The sequence below is a fragment of the Anguilla anguilla genome, chromosome 3, assembly GCF_013347855.1.
Source record: "Anguilla anguilla isolate fAngAng1 chromosome 3, fAngAng1.pri, whole genome shotgun sequence".
Taxonomy (NCBI): Eukaryota; Metazoa; Chordata; class Actinopteri; order Anguilliformes; family Anguillidae; genus Anguilla; species Anguilla anguilla.
The window spans coordinates 11,380,478-11,403,407 of NC_049203.1; the positions used below are offsets into that span (position 1 = coordinate 11,380,478).

The 22,930-nt window shown below is 43.5% G+C and overlaps 2 protein-coding genes across 11 annotated transcripts in view; one reads left to right on the forward strand and one right to left on the reverse strand.

Annotated features, from left to right (window-relative positions):
* zmp:0000001168 (signal-induced proliferation-associated 1-like protein 2) overlaps positions 1–8,251 on the reverse strand; it is a 49,999-nt gene extending 41,748 nt beyond the window's left edge. For 6 of the 10 annotated variants that reach the window (XR_004764254.1, XR_004764253.1, XR_004764252.1 and 3 more), the window contains exon 1: positions 7,850–8,250. The gene's annotated coding sequence lies outside the window, so the exon portion shown is untranslated. Of the gene's footprint in view, positions 1–7,849 lie in introns of all 10 variants that reach the window. The other 4 variants (XM_035407746.1, XM_035407743.1, XM_035407741.1 and 1 more) reach the window with 2 other exon arrangements.
* A 12,406-nt stretch (positions 8,252–20,657) lies between these two features.
* LOC118222290 (insulinoma-associated protein 1a-like) lies at positions 20,658–22,681 on the forward strand. The gene has a single exon (XM_035407754.1). It carries the CDS (start codon positions 20,931–20,933, stop codon positions 22,215–22,217), a length of 1,287 nt encoding a protein of 428 aa, XP_035263645.1. The 5' UTR covers positions 20,658–20,930; the 3' UTR covers positions 22,218–22,681.
* The last annotated feature ends 249 nt before the right edge of the window (positions 22,682–22,930 follow it).

The window sequence follows — 22,930 nt, forward strand, 5'->3', positions numbered from 1 at the left end:
TGGGTACTGCCAACCATATAGAGTCCCACCCTGCTTTTTCAACACCAACCCCCCCCCCCTCTCCCCACCAACCCACCCACCACTCAACTTCAACCCACTCACTGGGCCTCAGTGATGTCACACAGACCGCCATCTGTATTGTGGCAGGAAGGTGATTGTACTTATTCCATACTGGACCGGACAGTGCCATAGAGGACCTGTAGGGAAATGCAGCCCCTCCTCGTGCTTTGGAAGTGCCCGTTTCGGTTTGCGATCAGGGCACGCCAGCGCTTGAAACACAGAGGGAAGAGAACCGCCACGTTCACCCCCCCCCCCCCCCCCCGAGCCGCACTTCTTCAATTCTCCCGCCGGCCGTTCGGTTCGCTTTCTCTCTTTCGTACCGTGCCAGGAAAAAAGCAGTCGCACTTCCTCCCAGAGTGACCGCAGGGACGACCGTCCCGAGTTCCTATCTCAGGTAAATGACATTTTATCAGCGATCTCCAGGCGCAAAGGGAAGCGGGTATGGAGTGCAGACACAAATTTCAAAGCGCTGAATATTCTTTATCAACGGTGTTTTCTTTTTTTTTTTCTCAGGTGGTATCAACTTAAACTTATGTTTTCCCAAGCTTCCCCGACTGCAGGCGGCCACTGAGAGCAGGAGGCGTCACGGCGCCCCCTCCCATCCAGGCTTCTCGCAGTGCATTGTGGGAGCGCTGATCTGAGCTGATTTTCCCAATGTGCTGAATGTGCAGGAGTGCGCCCGGCACACAGAAGGGAGCATTAGAGTGTCGGGCATCTGCCTCATCCTCTCATTGTGTCCTCCCCTCCATCTCCTTTCTCCTCTCGCTTTATTGCCCTCTGGTCTTCTTTCTCTGCTTTTGTTCCATTCCCTCCTTCCCACCGCCCTTTTCTCTCTCTGCTTTTTATCGTTCTCGCTCTCCTCTCTTCTCTTCTCCCCTCCCTCCCTCTCTCCCTCCCTCTGAGATCTGTCATCTTGTAGGATTAGACAGGGTTGGAGGTTTATCTGAGCGCCGGTCCTCTTGTGAGGATCTCAGCCATCTATCTGATCCCCAAAAACTGCAGTGTTGCTGAGCGACAGGTTTGAGGAGGCCTCCAGAGCAAGCACCCCCCCCATCTCTCCCCCCCCTCCTTGCCTCCCCCTTTTCTGACCCCTCACTGACTGGACACTGCTGGCCTGGACAGACATAAGAGGAACCCATCCAACTAATACAGGAACCAGTCTCAATTTCACTTCCATAAATACAGTCCTGTCATTATGTTCTTTGTTTGTGAGTCAATATCTAATGTGCAACCTGCTCTTAATATCAATGTAGTGGGATCACACCTATGCAGCATCAGTGTTGGCCTGGGAATGCCATGTGCTGTGTGTATTAGCTGTTACATGTGGAGTTTGTGGGTTTGGAATTCTGGTGAACCAGGATATGCATCAATAAGGATGGCAAGATTAAACAGTAGAGCCCATGAAAGGAAATACAGCAGTGCACTTGTACTTGTATGTAATGCTAATGAAGTAACACAATAGAAAGTGTCATCATATTCATTAATTTTTCATATCTTGGAGTCAACGCTTTAAAGAAAGAGTGCTCCATAGATTATTTTTAGTAGCAGCGATAATTCAATTGGCCATTTGCTTATTCGCACCAGCCTCTCAGCCGCTGCCAGCCGGGACAGACTAGCGCGCGCGGGAGCGTTCTGCTAATCCACAGGATCAGCGTTTCGGTTTTACCTCCACCGTGAACGTGCCGCTGCCCCGATTTCACAACGGACATCCCCGCTGTCGTTCGGCAGAAGGAAGGACAGGGGCCTAATGCGCAACACACGCTTAACATTCCAGCGGTGATGCAACAGCGCAGCAAGATCACAGCAGGGTTGCGTCAACGCTAGCTTGGGAATGCTACGTGGTAGCGGCGCCAGCAGCGCTGTGAGCGGTGTTGGGATTTCAGGTGAACCAGTGTGTCAATCAATAAGGACATCATTAAACAGTAGAATCAGCAGTAGGAGGGTCTACAGTGAATGTTCTGCGCTCTATTTGGAAAAACATGCTTGTTTTTTTTTTCTTTCACTCGTATATGCACTGAATTAATCAAGGTAGTATTGTGCCTAAGGGTCCAGCTGGACAGGCACTGAGTCCTCAGCATTTATGGGTACCTCCAATCTGCTGCCTGTGTGTATGTGTGAGGCAGAGATCATTACTCCTGTCTATTTCTGATGTACAAAGCAGTTCCTGTAGGGTTTTTTTTTCGGGAGCCCAGCACCCTGGACATATAACAAAAGAGTACAGGGACACCTACAAGCAAAACATGTATTTTTTCATTCCAGGACTCCCCAGAACACTGTTCTAAAAAAGAATACATGGTCACACAATGAGATTGGTGACACTGTAGAACACACCCTTCAATATCTCCCTCCCTCACCCATTGTGTCTGCCAAGAAAATCAATAATAATGATGTAATGTCCTGCCGTAGTAACGACAGTAATACCTTGGAGAAAAAAAAACAAAAAAACATGTGATATGGAGTCTCAAATACTGCACCCAGCTCTGATGAGTGAAATTGTTACTGTGCTCACTGTTATCAGTGTTGAAATGCAAATGAGAGCAACAACAGCTTCAACTTTTATTTCGCAGATGAAACTGACAGATTCTCCTTTAATCATGGAATTTTTGGCAACTGGGTTTTGTTGCACTCATCTAGCACGGGGCTGTCACTGAACGTGCAGGTTTTTTATGGGGGGGGGGGGGGGGGGGCGGGGGCGATGGGGGGTGGGGTGATTGTGCTGACAGATATTTTCTGTCTCCCTTGATCAGTCATAGCTCGCATAGAGGAAGTGGTGGAGCTTCAGCAATTAGCTTTGACTACATACCTGGAGCACCTCAAGGGGCCGCTCACCACTGCAGAAGACTATTCAAACAAGACGCTCAAAATGAGGAGCTTACTGTGCATTAAATATGAAAACTACTGTGGTGCTGTTCCACAGCCTGGCACGCTTGTGTGGTAGCGTCCTCCCTAGAGGAATCTCAAGTCTCCTTTTACCAGCCCCACGTCCTTCGCTTATTTTTTTCCAAAAAATAGCCGTGTATTTGCCCTCACCTCTTCTATTTAAATGGTTTCCAGTTAAAGTTTCAAGTTAAATATTATTTTCTTGTCCCCTCTTGTATCCTTCCTCCAATCCTCTGCTCTTTCCCTCACATGGGGTGTAAAATCCAGGTTCAGAAAGTAAAAGCCCTCTCCAGCATTTTGTTCCAATCACCTGTATTTGCTAATTAGCACAGTTCCACAGCCACAGGAGGTAGAACCAATCAGTGAAACCAGCCGGCCGAGTTCATGGGCGGTGAGAAGAAACGCACGGCGGGACTCCTACTTCCCGACCCCCCTGCACTTCCCACCTCCGTTCCCCTCATCACGCATTCGGCCTGCGTACGTCTGCCCGGAGCCGGGAAATATAAATCTGAGGATGACTTCGCTCACCGGGAGAGAGAGGCTGAGCTTGTGTCAGACGCGGCGCGCTCTCCGCCACACAGAGGAGCGTCGCGTTTTGACGCCGGTGCCTCGCGCCGCATTTTCGGCGACTCGGCGGCGTCTGGAGAACGGCGGCGCCCGCGGCGCGGGGGGCGACACCGGGAGCCTCGAGTGGCGGGAGACATATTCTGTTGTCGTCGTTGCCGTCGCGACGTTTACCCGAGTTCCATTGTCAGTTGGAAAAAAAAAAAAAGAAACACGTCGTTCGCCATCGATGTGATAATTGGTCATTTGTAATGCTAATTGTGGGGGTAATCATGCTAATGATGTAACTCAGCAGAAGGCGTCATCAAATTGGTTATTCTCTCATATTTGGTGCCAATATGTTAAAGAGAGAGATTTCCATATAGCGTTTTCAATAACAGTGTTGATTAATGTGGGTGTCGGTGTGTATTCAAGAAGACTCGGTTTAAATTAAAATTCATTGACGCCCCTGGTATGAGGACGTGCCCTCCTCTTGGAATGGGCTGATCCAGATCGAGTGGCCTGCGTTTCTTGAGCCGGTCTGTGGGTCCTGGGTAGCAGGGAGCAGAAGCAGAAAGGGTGAAAGGGCTTCTGGGTGCGAGGGGTCTATTGATTCGAGTCTCAGATGTCCTCTTTAAATACACTTACACTCAAATCCTTGAGCAAAGAATCCTACTCAAATTTACTTAGGTAAAAAAAAGAAACATATGGCTATAGATCAGCTACCACACCCTTCGGGCGATGCCGAGTGCTCCTTTCACGGCTGGTGTAGAAAGCTGAGCTTCCCAGTGGCTAATTACAGAGCCATTAAAGGTTCTGTACCTTTACAAGACAAATGGCATGTCTGCCTGGAGTGCGTAGACTATGGATTCTCCTCTCGTAAAGACAGTCGCTTACAATACGAAATATCAAACATATTCTCTTCTTGTAGAAGAGGCACGACGGCAAGCTAGTATGACTGCGCATTTGTGCGTGTGGATGTCCGTCTGTCTGTCTCTCTGTCTCATATGCACACCTCCCACCCAAGCAGCCTAATATTCATTTTAAGCCTACTCAATGTAACAACTGGGAGTGTTGGGCCGTTGAAGCCGTGTAAATGCTGGAAAGACTGAAATTCTAATTAGCAGAAAGCATAATATCGACCATGAATCATTTTGACAATGCTTAGCCGGGGTGTTGTATTCGTGTGGATCTTTTTTTTTTTTCCCCTCTCGGTCTCCCTTTTCTCTCCCCCCTCGTGGACACTTCTCCACCGAAGCTCCCTCACAGCTCATTGTTCTGAATGAAAACGCAACGCGAAAAGAAAACGGGGGGGGGAAAGGGAGGAAAGATCAGAGCCAAAGAGGTAGACTGGGTTCTGCGGTGCTCCAGTACGAAGGTTCAGGGCTGAACTCTCCGGGCATTGGTGGCATTAGATCGTGTTACAGTGATGGAGGGGGTCTGCCGGTGCAGAGAAACAATACAAGCCGTCTGTATTTTCCAGGATTAACTGCATGCTGCTGTATACGTATGAGGTGACAACACCTTACAATGAGTAAGACCATCTTCATAAGGCATAAAAAGAGTTCAGATTTTTCTATCTACACTGATGAGATCACAGCAGCCAGCACTAAAAGCCGCACTGGATATTAATTTGAGAACACTACTGCATTTTATAGCTGGTTCAGTCATTTATTGTTTTCTTAATAATGATGAGCCGTTCAGAGAGAAATTAAAATGTAAAAGGCAAAACCATGACATTAGTTGTATGTATGTACACACGCACACATATATATACTTTTTCATATACCCATTATATAGTACGCGCATATGCATAGACTGTATATCGTGTACTGTAAGTGTACTCTGAAAACAACGTGTCATGCGTATCATTCGTAGCTTGGATTTCAAAACCAATATGTGGCACGTTCTAAACGTAGCCTGCTGTGCTAAAAAGGGACCCTTAGAGGCACCCTCAGGAGAAAGGGACGCAGTGTGACAGCAGAAGTGCAGGCGCAGTGATACTGGCTGATGTGCCAGTCCAGTGTTCCTTCCTGCTCGAACCCGAGTGTGTGCCAGCCAGCCGTATTGATCACAAATGTGCACACAGGGACAACACTCCGTTTGTTTTTTTTGTTTTTGTTTTTTTGTGACGACAGCGCATTTCACACCATTGTATAAAGGCATACAGTCACTCGCCCAGGTGCGTTCACAGTCTACATCCTTCTAAGGATGTGTGTTATTCCAGTTCTTGGGGGGGGACTTTGTCTCTAAACTACTGCTATTTTTCAGATGTTTATCTGAATATGCACTCACTACACAAAGCTATCTCAGGTTTTTAGACAAAGCCTCACTCGACTACCTCGGCTTAACTTTTAATGCTACGTCATGGAATCTCTTCTCTCCAGTGTAAGATCTAACCCCAGACTGAAAACAAATGTTTTTTTTAAACAAAAAAACATCACGCTTCCGTTTCTCAATATCCACCGCAATTTCAATTCATAAGCGAGAGCAAAAACAATGCTCTTTGACACATATGGGGAACAAACAGTCTCACAATTTCCCATACACTCAAACCACAAAAGATCAATTTCACATTGTGAGTAAGAGCCAGTCAGATTTACCCAGACCATCCGTACTGGACCACATCCAATTGTGGGTCACCAGTCAAGGTGTTTAATGTGTTTTTTTAATCACCACAGCCTAGATCACCATTATCACCCCACACTATGGATCGCATGTGGCAAATGTCTCTCAGTAGGAGCAGTGCTGGTATTTCCAGTTAGGCTCCTGAATCTGCCGAGCGCAGCGGCCAGCGAGTGATCACTCATGCAAATGGCAGTGCCACGAAGATGGCACGGAGGCAAACAAAGCTTTTTGCCCTGGCGCGGTCCAACAGACGACGCAGAGACGGCGTGCGCCTCAGGCCAGGCACTCTGCGCTCTCAGCTACCAGCAGATAGACACTGAGCGTCCCAGCACACAAACACAGAGCCCACAGAGCACAGGGCCCCCGACTCCAGGCCAACCCATGGACATCATTCAGATGCCATAGACGCGGAGTACCAACCACAAGACTAAGACATGGAGACTGTTCAGTATGATTTAACACATAAAATTATTCATAGATATGATTCATATAAGCACAAACATGATTCTGATATGTATAATATTATATACATACACACACACATATATATATATATATACACAGATGTATCTATATGTATATTTCTAAACATAAATATATAAGCATATTGTCATATTTAATGTAAGGATATCAGATATATTTTATTACATAAATAGACCCACCGAAAGCCGGTACCCTGGGAAACTGCAGCTTAATAAAGCTACTGCAGAGAGAGCTGGACAGAGCATGCATGGGGTAGATCAGCACTGTGAGATCTATGCACTCTATCAGCGGCAGAAGATGACGTGTTGTTTGCCTCAACATGGCAGATCCTTCTGCCTCCCTGTCATAAGAAACAGCATTGTGTAGCACTGCAAATAAAAAGGAATTCTGCTCGCAGAAGGCCATGTAAGACATATTGCCCCGCATCCTTAGCATACAGGCTCACGTAAGTACCCCCCCCTCCCCCCCCCCCCCCACCCCCCACCCGCTGAGTCTTCTCTTCTCCCTCTTCTCACAGCCTTCCTTCTGTCATTCTTTGCCTTCTCCTCCTCCTCCTCCTCCTCCTGAAAAGCATCCCCCCTTAAAATAATCTCCTGCTACCCCCCCCCACCCCCCCCACCCCACTCAACCCCACTACCACATTCCCCCTCAGCCACCTTGAAAACAACACCCACTGTCTTTTTGTTTCCTTTCCACACTTTGCTCATCACCCCGTCTACCCCCCTTCATCCACGGCACACTCCAGCCGGGAGCACAGTCATGACTGTGGGGCTCTGTCCACAGAAAAAAGGCTTCCAGTTCCACTTACCTTTCTGTGTCCGTTCATGCGCCTCTCTTTCTCTCACTCCCTCCCTCCCTCCCGCTCTCTTTTTCCCTCTCTCCCTCTAGCCTCCTGTAGCAAAGGCTGCAGTGTCTTCGTGTCAATGTCATAATACTATTTCAACACGGGCGAAGGAGAGGCGCAGGAAAAAAAGAAAAGAACCCACCTCGAACATCATTTCCTCTCAGCCGCAGAGCATTTCCCCTTTCGTGTCGGCGCGTAGCCTCTTTAGCGTTGCAGTTATTGTTGATGTTGTTGTTTTTTTTTTTAAATGGTGGAATGAATTAAAAATGTGCGTGTGCGTGCGGTGGCAAATGTGCGTGTGTGTGTGCGCGGCGCGAGAGTCAGCCGACCGAGTCCCAGCGATAACACACGGGCACGGACGCAGGTCCACACATTTCGCCAAATCTGGGTCAAACGAAAGGCAAGCCTTACCTCCACATTTCATCCTGTTCCCCTCTCTCGCTCTTCCTCTCTCTGTCATTTCATCTCGTTCATTTCTTTCTTCTTCCTCCTCCCCCTCCTGCCGGTAGCATTTTCTGCTACCTCCCCTTTCTCCTCCTGGGTAGTGGATTATTTTCCTAGATATTTTCCTCCCCGGTTCGTCTGTCCCTCTCTTCCCTTCTCTGGACAAAATCCCTTCACTGGTCACTGTGCTGGAGAGCTTAATTTCCCCATCCCATCATTCAGTCAAAAGAAGCAGGTTGATTTGCTCTCTCTCTCCTTCTCTCTCTCCCTCTCTCTCTCTCTCGCTTGCCGTTTCTATTCCATTCACATCGCAACTAATGCCGCCCCCTCCTCCCTTCACACACCACATCCCTGATCTCCCTCCCCCTCCTCTCTCTCTCCTTCTCATTTGCTCTGTCAGAGAGAGAGAGAGAGGCATAGAGAGAGGCAGACAGCAATTGACAGGATGTCCTCTCTCTCTTTCTCTTTCTCTCTCTCTCTCTCTCTCTCTCCTCAGCTAATCTGCTTTCTAGACTGATGGTTGGATGATTAAGAAGGATAGATTAAGCCACAGCTACTTGGCGCTTTGTGTTTTTGCAGTCTGAAGGTTTGCTTTGGCTGTTTTGTTTGCCTAATATTCAAGGGCAATTCAGGTTTTGTGTGTCACACTAATAGCGAGGGTGTGGATGTGTTTTTCGCAAAACAACCGTTGGATGTTTGCATACGTTTTGTGTGTAGGGAGTACACACATGTCCTCCCCACATTTACAGTAATCATCAAAGAAAAGGCATTGCCTTCTTTCAGACTACAACAACCACAATGTCCATCTAAATGCATAGACATTTAAAATACTCTACTGTTTACAGAAGGTAATTAGACAGGAGTCAAGGGGGTTGGGTTTGCCGACGCTACAAGCTGCTTGGATCCCGTGGGTTTATATATCAGGTGAATGTGCACCGTAGTTGGACCACAGTGCACCGTTAGGGCTAGGGATGGAACTAGCAACACCGCGCACATTACCGTGTCACTTCCTTGTTTTACTTTGCTAACGCACTAATTTTAATAATGCCGCTGCATCCAGGCTAGCAGCTGCGGCATTCAAATCACCACGACCGAAGGCAGGAAGTGTTGACAAGAAAAGAATTACCCAGCCTTTGAAAGCCCTTTACTATGGTATATTAAATAATTACCACGGAGATTAGGTTGCTTTCAGCTCGTCTACCAAACCTCAGCGGTGCTGAGCAGGCTGCCTTTATTTTGATTGGATATTGTACACTGTGGAAAAGAAATACAAACAACCGCAGATTGAAAGTCCCAGTACTGTACTGCGCACGGGAAGGGGTCAACAGTCCTACCGCATACACACCTGATGACATCATAATAACATGTTCAGTTTGGCAAGAGGCTGCGAAGGGGTTTCACTAGGTCACATTGTGCCAGAAAAACATTCAAACCAAAAACTATGTATGAGTAGATTGATTAATGTTTAAGAAAAAGGCTGTTCAACAGGAATAATTTGCTTGTGCGGTTTATCGATAAATGTAAAATCTCAATGTATAACACTTAAAGCATCGCATTTATTATTATTCTGTGTCACTCAATTACTGTAAGAGGCTGATTCTTAAAAGCAGTATTCACATACTGTCTCAGAATTTGTCAGAATGGGTTATGCAGTTTTCTCAAAGACCATAATTCACCTATGTAAAATATACTTTTCAAACACAGCACAAGGAATAATATTGATGGAATATAATTTAACATTCAGAAGCATTTAACAAAATGGGACTACATCACAGAAAGGCTCAACAGAGGGGGGGGGGGGGGGGGGCAGCAGGTTAGAGTTTTGTTGCTGAAACTATACCACCCCCCCCCCCCCCAATTGTCTCCAGATAATGAGCATCTGGACAGAGGACAAACCTCCTTTCCCAAATTACTGAATGACCCTGCCCCCCAATCCAAACCACCAACCCCCAACACACACACATTCTGCTATATGACCCAAGGGGTTAGTTAACCTATGCTGGTCAGGCCAAGCTAGGTGTGTGCGTGTGTGTGTGTGTGTGTGTTTGCATGTGTGCGGGGGGTGGGGGGGTGGGGGGGGGGGTTAGTTGCATTGTGTTTGTGTGTCTGTGTGTGTATGTTTGTGTATATGTGTGTGTGTGTGCGTGTGCATGTGTGTATTTGTGTGTGTGTGTGTGAGTGTTTGTGTGTGTGGAAGCTGCATAAAGCAGGCAATGGATCTGTCAGTACAATGGAAATTTTCAATGGGGTGATTGTTACGAAGATTTATTCATTTGGATGCGATACTATGACCTTATGCTAAATGATGAAAATGTCATAACCTGACTTACCATGATACTTCCTGAAGGTTATGTGTTGTATGTAAAACATGGGTAATAATAGGCAAATAGGAAAGTAGATATCTAATTGTACACCAAACAACTCAAACTTAACAACCATTATTTGCTCCATAGTTTTGTCGTTTCCTGTCTTCCACTTCATTGTAGTATAATATCAGTCAGAAACAGCCGTAACAAGTGCTTTCTAGTAGTAATACTTTGACCCACATTCCACAAATGTCACAGAGGTCATAAATGGTGGAGGCCCATTTTTAGTACATTTCGGCAGTTGACTTTCATGTTTTTCTCTGAGCTGTTTTCTTTTTTGTGTCACAGTGACCCCTGGTGGATATTGTGGTTAATACCGTTTAGAGGGTTGACGTGCAGGTACTGAGGATAATTAATGCAAACCAATTGTTTGCCTTAAAATACTCGCGACCAATCAGAGAAAAGTTGCATGGTAGAAAAAAACATCTCGTTCAATATCAAAATGTGATGTACGCTGAGAGAAACGTAATCTTAAACCTATCACTGAAAGTAAAGGCTTTTTTGTGGTTTGACTGCATCGCTATGACAAGTGAATTTGTGCAGAAGATTTGCCTGCATATGATAACATTCTAAAAGCAAGATAAATGTGTTCGTTCACATTATTCACATTTCAGTTACATTAATAGATAAGCTGATAAATACTTTGTACCTAAAATGTACATTACATTAATGTTATGTAACATAATCTGCCAATGTTAACTGTCAAGAAACTCTGTAGGCCTACTAGTTAACTAAATAGTCTTTATTTTTTGGTTACCACTAGTAGGCCTAGACTGTGTTGAATAATTGTATATTGGATTGCATTTGTCTTCACTAGACTGCATCTCCAAGATGATTAAATATATGGCAGGCCAGCAAGACAGACAGAATCAAATCACGAATCATGAATCATCAATGTCCCATTAAGGCCATTTTACAAAAAGTGCTCCTTTTTGAAGTAATGAAACTGTATCTTCAAAAATGGCAACTTTTCAACTTTAAATTTCTGTGTTTCAGAGGCTTTGTTACTTTGACTGCAAAAATTACACTTGTCTTGTGTGGCAAATACATCTGGCATATAATTTTCTCCCTTTCAGAATATCATAATGATACTGTCATTATTCCTCTGAAATTTAATTCTAGGGTGTGATTTATAAATGACAAATTTTCTTGCCCAATAAGCATGTGCGTGCATGAGTATGCGCACGCACAAGCACACACACACACACACACTTTAACACACACACACACCTTTTTAATTTACATATAAATTGAAATAACATAGATTCTGAGACAGAACAAAACAATGACCTTGCCTCATTTTAATATATGGGGAATCAGCAATACTTATTCCCAATCACCTCTAATTGAAATTCCACATTTCAGTATCTAGCCCAGAGGGTATTTTCATTAATATGATTATGACTCTTAAGATTAGTGTTTTTCAGAGTTGTTCCTGGAAAAACTCTGCATATTCCTGTTTCCTTCTCCATGTTATAAAGTGGTTCACTGAACAGAAGGCAAAAGTGAATGGGATATCCGTCAAAAATAATCTTTCCATTGAACAATTATATTAGTATAGTATATAATCTCCCCATTATTTCAGCATTAAAGTGTTTTTAAAGTGTTGTTAATTTTATACAGCTTTCTTTGCTCATCTTCATCAAGGGTGCAAATCGTTTTGGAGAGCTCTGTTGCCTCCATAATAATATGTGCTGTGCTCAGCAAAAAAAAAAAAAACTAGTTTGTTGCTAGTTACTTGTAATTGAATGTATTTGTAATGTAGCCTGTTTATTTCACTGAAATATCCTGCGGTGATGAGACATTGTTTATATGATGAAATACACACGTTTACGAACATATAATGCAATGCTTGGCCTGTTATCATGAACACTAGATGGCGCACGATGGTACTTTTATTGAGCGACCACTCTGTAAAATAATGGGACGTGAAACTCATTTTCACAGTTTTCAGCAAGTCAATAATAATAATAATAATTGAAGGAGGAAGTGGGTGAAAATGATAAAATGTTGTTCATAGAAACAAGTATGTTAATGTAGGATATTTTGTTTATATATTTTGTTTGCGTATTTATAATTCATACATTACAAATACATGTGCTCATTTCAAACGTGAGGCTCATAAATGCTTAACAAACGATATTGAGCTACCAAATGTCCCAAATAAATGAATCCTTGTAATAACAGAATAATAAACCAAACAAGAGCTAAACTGGCTTTTGTGCTCATATGAAGGCTATAATTTCTATTTGTTCCACATGACATGCTTAAAAAACTAATATTTCATTTGAGCCAGATTTAATTGCAGTATTAGATTATGCAGAACGTATAGCCTACACATTAAACAACAAGAAACTGCTGAGAAGCATAGGCAGCCTACGGAGTGTGGTACTAACCCTAACCCTAACTCTAGCGATAACCCTAACCCTAACCCTAATGGTAACCATAACCCTAACCCTAACCCTTACGCTAGTGATAACCCTAACCTTAACCCTAACCCTAGGAGTAACACTAAACCAAAGATTAGTGGTAAACCTAACCCTAACCCTAGCGGTAACCCTAACCCTAATCCTAATGGTAACCCAAACCCTAACCCTAAACCTAGTGGTAACCCTAACCCTAACCCTAATCCTAGGAGTAACACTAAACCTAACCCTAGTGGTAACCCTAACCCTAATGGTAACCCTAACCCAAACCCTAGGAGTAACACTAAACCTAATCCTAGCGGTAACCCTAACCCTAACCATAACCCTAACGATAACCCTAACCCTAGGGGTAACCCTAACCCTAGCGGTAACCCTAACCCTAACCCTAATGGTAACCCTAACCCAAACCCTAGGAGTAACACTAAACCTAATCCTAGCGGTAACCCTAACCCTAACCATAACCCTAACGATAACCCTAACCCTAGGGGTAACCCTAACCCTAACCCTAGCGGTAACCCTAACCCTAACCCTAATGGTAACTCTAATCCTAACCCTAACCCGAGTGGTAACCCTAACTCTAACCCAAGCAGTAACCCTAACCCTAGGGATGACCCTAACCCTAACCCTAGTGGTAACCCTAACCCTAACCCTAGTGGTAACCCTAACCCTAACCCAAGCGGTAACCCTAACCCTAGGGGTGACCCTAACCCTAACCCTAACTCTAACGGTAACCCTAACCCTAACCCTAATGGTAACTCTAATCCTAACCCTAACCCCAGTGGTAACCCTAACCCTAACTCTAGCGTTAACCCTAACCCTAATAGTAACCCTAAACCTAACCCTAACGGTAACCCTAACCCTAGCAGTAACCCTAACCCTAACTCTAGCAGTAACCCTAATCCTAACCCTAGTGATAACCCTAGCGGTACCCCTAACAGTAACCCTAACCCTAGCGGTAACCGTAATCCTAACCCTAGCAGTAACCCTAACCCTAACTCTAGCGGTAACCCTAACCCTAACCCTAACCCTAACCCAAACGGTAACCCTAACCCTAACCCTAGCGGTAACCCTAACCCTAACCCTAGCGGTACCCCTAACCCAAACCTTAGCAGTAACCCTAACCCTAACTCTAGCGGTAACCCTAACCCTAACATTAACCCTAACCATAATCCTACCCCTAGGGGTAACCCTAACCCTAACCCTAGCGGTAACACTAACCCTAAAGGTAACCCTAACCCCACTCCTTTCCACCAATAAACTGGAAAAAAAATTTCTGTTTGCAATAAACTGGGGATTTCTTTAAATCTAAAGACTTGCAAAACGTTTACATGAAGGAACGCACAGTAAAGGGCTATACTAATGTATGCAAACATCCGTCTCATGTGAAATCCTTATTCTATTTTCAACTCATAAAATTATAGGAAGCCATATCATTGTCTACTTCCAGTTGCAGTTTCTTATTTTCCATTGATTTGCTTATCAATTAATTTAGTTTTACAACTGACAAGTTTACATTAGGCGTTCTTTGTCACGTGACGGAAACCAACCGCAAGGTATAGGCTTTAACAACAGATTTAAGGCAATTGTTTAAATTTTTCCATATTTTCCATATTATTAATGCGCGTTGTATTGTGTAGCCTACAAAATGAAGGCTAACAGAATAAATTCGTTAGTCAAAGTAAGGCACAACAAGCGCCATATGCAGATAGGCTGAATGACAGCCTTTGTCCGCTTCCAAACGGAGGCCTGGCCAATTCTGTGCATGCATTCATTTAATTATTGTGAATGACTCTTTGATAATCATTGATGGTTTTAAGCTCAGACTGAATCAAGTAGCCTTGCAGTCATTGGAAATTAGTAGTTTTTGAAAGAAAATCTGTGTAAGGCTAGTGGTATGTCTCATACATGCATTTTATCTTAATTCGAATAGGAGAAAAATATATTTTGTGCAGCTTTCTCATATCGTAATACGTACTGTTTTACATAATCCCTTTCTGTCTGCAATACCATACAATAATCACAAAGAAGTACAGTCTTTTGTGATCCCCTCCCAATCTAAGGAATTCGGGTGAATTCCTCGCCAGCCGGTCCAAGAGTCTTGTGTGTTATCGCTGTCAGCTCTTCCTAATTGATCGCAATTTGCGGCTTTAGAATACACCCCCCTCCATACTTTATTTAATTTGGTTGAGTATAGTAAAAGGAGGGGAGGGGTGGGTCACGGATGCTAGCTGTAAGTGCATTTCTTTTCTCTTAACTCGGAAGCAGCAGACTGCAAAGCGGGTACAGCTGTATGCAAATGACGCCTCGGGCAGCGCAGGCCGCAGCTCGCCGGCCGCCTCACACTGGCACATGGCCGGCGACCGCCACCGTCCAATCACTGGCTCCGCCGCGTCTTCATTGGCAGATCCCTCAGACCCGTAGCAACAAGACCTCACGCATTCCTTTCGAAGGAAAGCACGGAAAACAAAAGAGGACAGAACGATGCTGAAATTAAATCAATGAAATCAGGACATGTTCATTTCGGTTAACAAAGATAATGGATTCGTTTCTATTTTTTTATCATTCATCCTAAAATGAATGTGCCTAAGTAATAGATGGAATCTAAAATTTAAATAATCTTGATGCTGTTTTACATCCTTTTTATTTATAGGCTACAATGGATTTGATCGCTAGAACTTGAAGCTCCTGTCGCGCAGAAAACTAGTGGTTTAAAAAGTCTGATAGGATATGATAAATATTTCTGTTTATACGTATGTGACACCGTTTTCCTGTTCATTTCATAGTTCTGTTATCCACGAACGCACCAGGAGAATCAGAACAGCAGTCACGTATCTATTAAAATTGAAGTTTAGCTCATCAAATGACCTGAACTCGTATGCTACATCCAAGACAATAGCCCTAATCCATTTTCCTAATAATACTACATTCTCTATTGATCTCTCACATCTAAAAACGGCATCTAACTTTATGTTATAAGAATGTGCACCTATTTTCTGTAGTGACCCTGCGTGCTTGGTATTAGCACTGTAGGTTGCCTAAAACTGTACGAATGCACTGATGTAACTCACTGGGTAAGAGTGTGTGCTAAAATTCCTAAATATACAGGCTAGATGTACATGTATTTGCATACAATATTGTGTTAAACTGGCAAACATAAATCAGGTTCATACAGTTCAATGCAAAAGTGCTGGGGTATTGACCATTTTTGTTGTTTTGACTCAGTACTACTCCAGCACTTTGGATGTCAAATAAAACAATAAATAAAGTGCAGGCCGTCAGCTTTAATCTGAGGTATTTACATCCATTTCAGGTGATCCACGTAGGAATTACAGTCCTTTTTATACATAGTCCCCCCACTCTAGGGGACCAAAAGTGATTGGACAGTTGGCTGCTAACCTGTTTCCTGTCAGCTTGTGTTTCTTGCTATTAGTTCATGCACAAGAAAGCTAACAAAAGAGTTGATTCTATGTGTGGACTTTTCAACAAATACCAAAAAAACTGGGTCTGTCAAAATTAGCTATTCAAATACATTGTTACGAAGCAAGAATGGACTGGTGAGCTCAGCAATTGCAACCAACCTGATAGACCACGGAAGGTCACTGTAGTGGATAACCGAAGAATACTTTCAATCATGAAGAAAAAACCCTTTTCAACTTTCAAACAAATCAAGAATACTCTTTAGGATGTGGGCATAGATGTGTTAAAGACTACCATAAAGAGAAGACTACACTGGCATAACAATAGAGGGTTCACAGCAAGAAGCAAACCATTGGCAAGCTTTAAGAGCAGAATGGCCAGGGTAAAGTTTGCCTTTAGAAAATTCCATTAAAAAAACTGTAGAGTTCTAGAACAAATCAATTGAACAGATAAGATTAGTATCAATCTTTGCAAAAGTGTGGAGAAAGAAACTGGCCCTGATCAAAAGCACCCCCTCTCATCTGTGAAACACGGTGTGGGTCATGCTATGGATCGGGCATGCATGGCTGTCACTGAAACTGACCCACTCGTCTTCACTGATGATTTGACTCCTGACGGCAGCAGCAGGATGAATTCTTTAGTGCACAGAAACATCTTACCTGTTGAGATCCAACCAAATTCCTCAAAACTCATTGGATAGCACTTCACTTTGCAGCAGGACAATGACCCCAAACGTACTGCAAAAGCAATCAAGGGGTTTTTCAGGGCTAAAAGGTTTTAATTTTTTCGACTGGCCAAGTGAATCACCCGTCGTAAATCCTATTGAACATGTGTTTTACATGCTGAAGGCAAGACTGAAGGCAAAATGCCCCAGAAACAACCAGGAACTGAAGATGACTGCAGTACAAGCCTGGTAGAGCATCATCAGGGAAGATATGCACTGCCTGGTGATGTCTATGAGTCGCAGACTTCAGCCAGTCATTGAATGCAAAGGATTTTCAACCAAGTGCTAAATGACAACTTTATTTTAAAATATGTGAACTTCTCCAGTTACTTTTGCTACCCTAAAACAGGAGAATTTTGCATAAAAAGGGCTGTAACTGCTACAGGGATCACCCAGTATGGATGTAAGTACCTTCAAATTGAAGCTGGCAGCCTGGACTTTAACTTCAGATTCATCATTTTATTTCAAATCAAATACAGCCAAAACAACAAAAATTGTGACACACATTTAATTACATATCTTTGTAAGCCTATATAAATTTATTTTTTGCTTGTTCTAAATAAGTGTTCAACACCTTTGAAAACTACATATCAAAATAGTTAGCCAGTTAATAATTAGAAATAGGCCTAATACCAGGAGGCCACAATTATATTGTTTAACGTGTTGAAATTGCCTTTTTGCTAAACAAGGAGTTGTCTGAAAATATGACGTTCAGTGATGTACATTGTAACAGGTACATGCAAGCACATCCGCCTATGCGATTTCATGAAGGGTGAACATTTTGGAAAAGTAAAAATAATGGCATCGGTCCCTTTTTGTTAAGCAGACTCACGCTGCTCCTCTGAAAGCCAGTAATAGTTTAGTCCTATCTGTCCAGACCTGCGCGTGCCAAGTATTTCCCATTCCGACACATGTAGGATTCCCCTTTCCACAAAAAATTAATTAATTAATTAATTTTAAATAAAATAAAATAAAAATAGTAACAGTAACCATTGGTAACGGTCAGAGAATATCGCAAGATTCATTTTCATCGGAACACACAATAAGGCGGCCATCGGCAACGACTTAAAATGGATGAACATTAATATGTAACTTTTCGTAAAGCGCTATTAAGCCTACTCTTCCTGCCATGCATACAGTCCACAGATTAAAACTGGCATCAAAATGGAATAGTGATCCACTACCATTCAGAAGTTTAATATAGCAAAAGGCAGAAATATTGTGCTTGTAATATTTATATCATCAAATATTATTTTTTCGTTAGGGTATAGCTAGACTAAGTGACGTTAAGAATGGCCTATAGCTGTCATTTTGCACCATTATGCATTTTGCACTAATATGTCATCTTCACACTGATGCCTACAATTCAGTTTAACTAATTGTTTACAGTTGCATAACGTTGGGTATTTTAAAAAAGGAAAACCAGTATGACTTGTTAGCGCTTCCTCATATAACCTGTATTGTTGTATCTTCAGCCACCATTGAGGTCACCATTCAGTGAAACGAAAAAAGTTCCTACTTCAAAGATAGATTTCGTAAAGGACAACAAATCCCCAAAACAGAATCCTCCCCCACAGTGAATTCTAGAAAAACAATAGGATTTTTGAAAATATAGGTCTAAGTAATGGCACTGTGAGAGATCATCCAAATTACATCAAATCTTTCATTTATGTTGACAGTCGGTTTTACATTCAGCAAAAGAATTAATTCTTTTTTTTTTTTTACCACAATTGATATTAAATGTAGTAATTGTGACTCATCAAGATGACCAGCTGGCTATTTCATAAATAATAATGAGGATAATGATTATGCTTGAGACTTTAGACATTGCAATCGCATTGCCCAATTGGCAACAGTTTAAGGCCTTTTCCGTGGAAACATTCACACAGTCAAAATATGTAGCTTTATATGAAGTTAAAATACAAGAGTGATAATTATAGAGAGAAGCACTATGAACAGCTGAACTATGAACTGAAATGTTTTACTGTATTTAAAGTTCAGTTTGTGGTGGGTTAAATTTGTATTATTCCAATTCATCTATATACTGTAAAACTGCAAATACATTAAATTTCAGTATTACTAAACTAAATTGAGTAATATACAGCAACGTTTGTATTGAACTACATGCAAAACTGAAATGCAGCCACTTTTAATAATCAAAGTTTGGATAGGCTATATCTACATATCTACAAAATACATACATTTATACAAAAATTAAGGGGGAAAATATCTGGTCAGACTACCTTATTTGCATTTTTCATTCAATATACTAAAAGTCCACTAGCTTGTGCATCTGTAGGATAGTGGTGCGTTAAATCAGGCAGGGTACATTTCAGGAAAAAAGCTTAATTTGATTTTCCAGCTTTATGTAAATTAGGGTCACTGGGGTCATGGTGGGCGCGTGGCTGGGGCTGCAAGGCACACTTTCAAACTTCCAATTCCAACATTGAAAGAAAAGAAAAGAAAGAATGAAAAAGAACCCCCTCCCCCGTCCAAACGCACACGCGCGCGCACACAAAACACTGCCACCACCACCAACCTATGCGCCTTTTCCCCCAGAGGAGACAGGGCAGGGCAATAACAGTCAGCATTCCCAGGAGACACGGAAGGGCGGCTAGTGTGTCGAGGAAAGAGTGGTTTAGAAGATGCACACTCGATAAGGAGTAAACGCAAACTGTATATTCATTAACGCAGTCTGGACGAAATTGTGCTTAACTTCGAAACCAAAGTTTTGGCCGTAGAAACTCAATAAACGCATAACTGAAAGGTTGATATTATGCGAATCGACACCTCTGTCCAGATCCTGCACGTGAAAAACGATTTCTGTTGAAAATGAAAACAAAAAGTACACGTAGATGTGTCTAAAATGTATATCCCGGAGATTGACATCCAAGTCACGTCACCTCTAATGAGATGCACAAAAGATGAGCCATATACACTTATTGGTAAACATGTGTGCCCATCCATAAAAATCCCTCCTTATTTACGCGAAGATATGCACACTTTCTAAATTTATAGTGGAGTGCTGCAAGGCATTGAACTAATAACAGAAAACCGTTAGCCTAACCGTCCGCCCCACTTTGGCATGGAGATAGGACTGTCAGATATGTTATGTAGACAATCCTGCCAGAAAGATTTATAGGAACAGAGGGCAAAAAAACGGTATATGTTCATTGATTTTTTAAAAAGCTTTTGTTAGTGGCCTAAGAGCATTTGTAGGACGCTTATCGCGTTATGGAAGTGCCTGATGCCGATCGAAATATATTCCTCCTTTTTTTATTCGAAGAAGAAAGAGAGGGGGTGTGGATGGAGTGTCTTTTTTGTGCCGGATTGGAGACGGGTGATGAAAAGGGTTAATTTTGCTGACAATGGCACGGCAGACTGTTCCTATTGTCGGGATCAGACGCTGGAGGGTGTGTGTGTGGGGAGGGGGGGTAAAGCTAGACTGATGGAGCTGGAATCTTAAACTTTTTTTATCCATCTTAATATTTCGGAGATTCGTTGGGGACCCCCCTTTCCTGGCACACCTAGACGTATGCTATGCTCTCTCTCCCACTGTATGCTTTAGCACACTCCCTTCTTCCACGGCCCCTCGACCCTCCTCATCTCACACATATACTTTCCCCTCTCTCCATTCTGTTCCCTGTTGAATGGAGACAAAGATACGGCACGTGTGTGTTGAATGGAGTCCCGGAGGAGAGCGGACGAACAAAAGCTGGAGAAGCTTGGCGTGTGGCATGGCCCAATCTACATAATGATGAGGGACCACGCGTCAGGGAGTGGGGGTAAGGGAGGGGGGGGGGGGGCTGACATCTGCCGCTCCACTCCCCGGAGACCTCGGGTGGATCGGGTTGCCTGCCGCCACTATTGGCGCTTGGGCCACAGCCATCTGCGTTCCCTCGGGCGCACAATGAGCTCACAGCGCCTTTAAAAAGACCAGGCGAGGTAGGAATTGGCAGTATGAGTTTGGAAGGGCGTCAGAGCAAAAGGAGAGTAGGTTTACAGTTTGCAAACCTCCGAGAGAGCGCTTGTCTTGTGTCACGTTGTTTAGAAAATTCGTCGTGTTCACGTCTTCCAAATCGAACTGTTTTGTGTGAGGAGTATTAACCTTCACGATGCCACGGGGTTTTTTGGTAAAGCGCAGGAAAAAGGCTGGAGCCGTCTCCTACAGGGTAAGAGAGGATTGTTTGCCGTCGCAAGGGTCCCAAGTATTCGTCTTTGGCTCGGACGTGCCTTGCACTACGGACAGAACCCATGGCAGCACAGCAGCCTTGCCATCAGCTTGCAGCAGCTACATTCGAAATATACAGGACAGGGTCAAATTCGGCGGGATGCCTGAAGCTGAATGCGCACCGACCCTGAGTCCAAACCGGCCTGTCAGCGCAGAGTACCCTCAGCATTTTCCTTCGGGAGATTGCCTTGACCGAAAGCTCAACTCCAGCTCACCGGTTCAGGCTGAATCGTTTCCGGAACCAAGCCTCACAATTAACGGTTCTCCCAGAACATTAGTACCTTCTTTGGCAGAAATGACCACGAAACTGGGTTCCATGTGCAGTGAGTCAGTTCCTGTAGCTGTCAAGCGACCCGCTTCTTCAAGCACCAAAGCAAAGCATACGAATCCAAAAAAGCACAGGCCGTCAAGCTCAACCCTAGCGGAGAAAAAACAGGTACACCGAGATGACGTCACTACATCGCCAGTCCTTGGGTTGCGCATCAAAGAAAGCCCAGATGAGGATGCCAAGCCGCGGTCCAATAGCCCTCTCGGAGAGTTTATTTGCCAACTTTGCAAGGAGAGATACTCAGATCCATTGACCCTAGCGCAACACAAGTGCTCCAGAATCGTGAGGGTCGAGTACCGGTGCACTGAATGTGATAAAGTCTTCAGCTGTCCAGCCAACCTGGCTTCCCATCGGCGCTGGCACAAGCCAAGGAGCTCACATCCCAACGGCAGCTCAACGGAAAGCGAGGATAGCCAGTCCATCCCCCTGCCAGTCGTTCAGGATCAGACCGTTAACGTCAGAGAAGCAAGCACACCTTCCCCGCAGCTCTCAGATCCTGGATCTGAAGAGGAGATGACGTTCGACTGTCCGCAGTGTTGTAAGAAATTCCGGCGACAAGCCTACCTGAGGAAACACCTGGCGCTACACAACAGGCAGGCAGCCGGTCTGCAGCAGAAGGGCACGCATTCCGCAGTGAAGAAGGCAAGACCAAACTCAATCGAAACTGGACTGGTCTACCTCGGGGGGGACTCGTCAATAACAGAACCTACAGGGGCCGGTGAGGTATACCCATGCAGATTCTGTGGGGAGAATTTTTTCTCCTCGCCTGGGCTGACGAGACACATCAACAAAAGTCACCCAACAGAAAATAGGCAGGTTATTCTACTGTCTCTAACAGGCTGACAACTGCAAAAACACTCCGAGGTACCAAATTAGAGTGAAGACTATCGTCCACTTGCTTTTGCCTTCATCAAAAACTTTGTTCACGTCTTCGCAGAGATTGTTTTCTTTACTTGTACTGTTGTATTGGGGACATTTACGAACATTTGTCTATTAAAACAGAAGTACATATAAATTAAGCATCCAAATTCTGTCTAGCCTTATATATGTGTTTGTCTTTGTGTATGTTTTCCTCGAAGGGGATACATGTTAAATTATATTTATTTATTTATGGTATTTTGTACGGAACTTGTTTGCTGCTTTTTATATTATTAATATACATGCATTTATTACTCGCCTACACTGAAGGTTGTCGATGAGAGCTCTTACGCTGAAAGTTGCGCGTGTGTTAGAACGAAATCACCAAATCACATTTTGTACTTGTGTATTACTCTGTGTTTGCTTTTTTACTGCAATAAAAGATAAACGGCGACCAGACCTGTGTGATTACTACTGTGTATTTACTTAAATAAGATATTAAACCCAGTTATAATTGTCTAAAGGTATATGTAACACACAATTATGTCAGTAAATAACTGAACAGGAAGAACCCTATAGCAAATAAATAACTACGGCTGGAAACTCTTTATCCAGTTATTTGAAACTTCATATTACTTTCAAGATACTTGTTAGTTTTACAAGGGAAAACAAGAACTGTTCATTCAATGATCATGGAG

Bases quoted from the DNA above. Each gene is read 5' to 3' on its own strand.
- LOC118222290 (XM_035407754.1), top strand. From the start codon at position 20,931: ATGCCACGGGGTTTTTTGGTAAAGCGCAGGAAAAAGGCTGGAGCCGTC.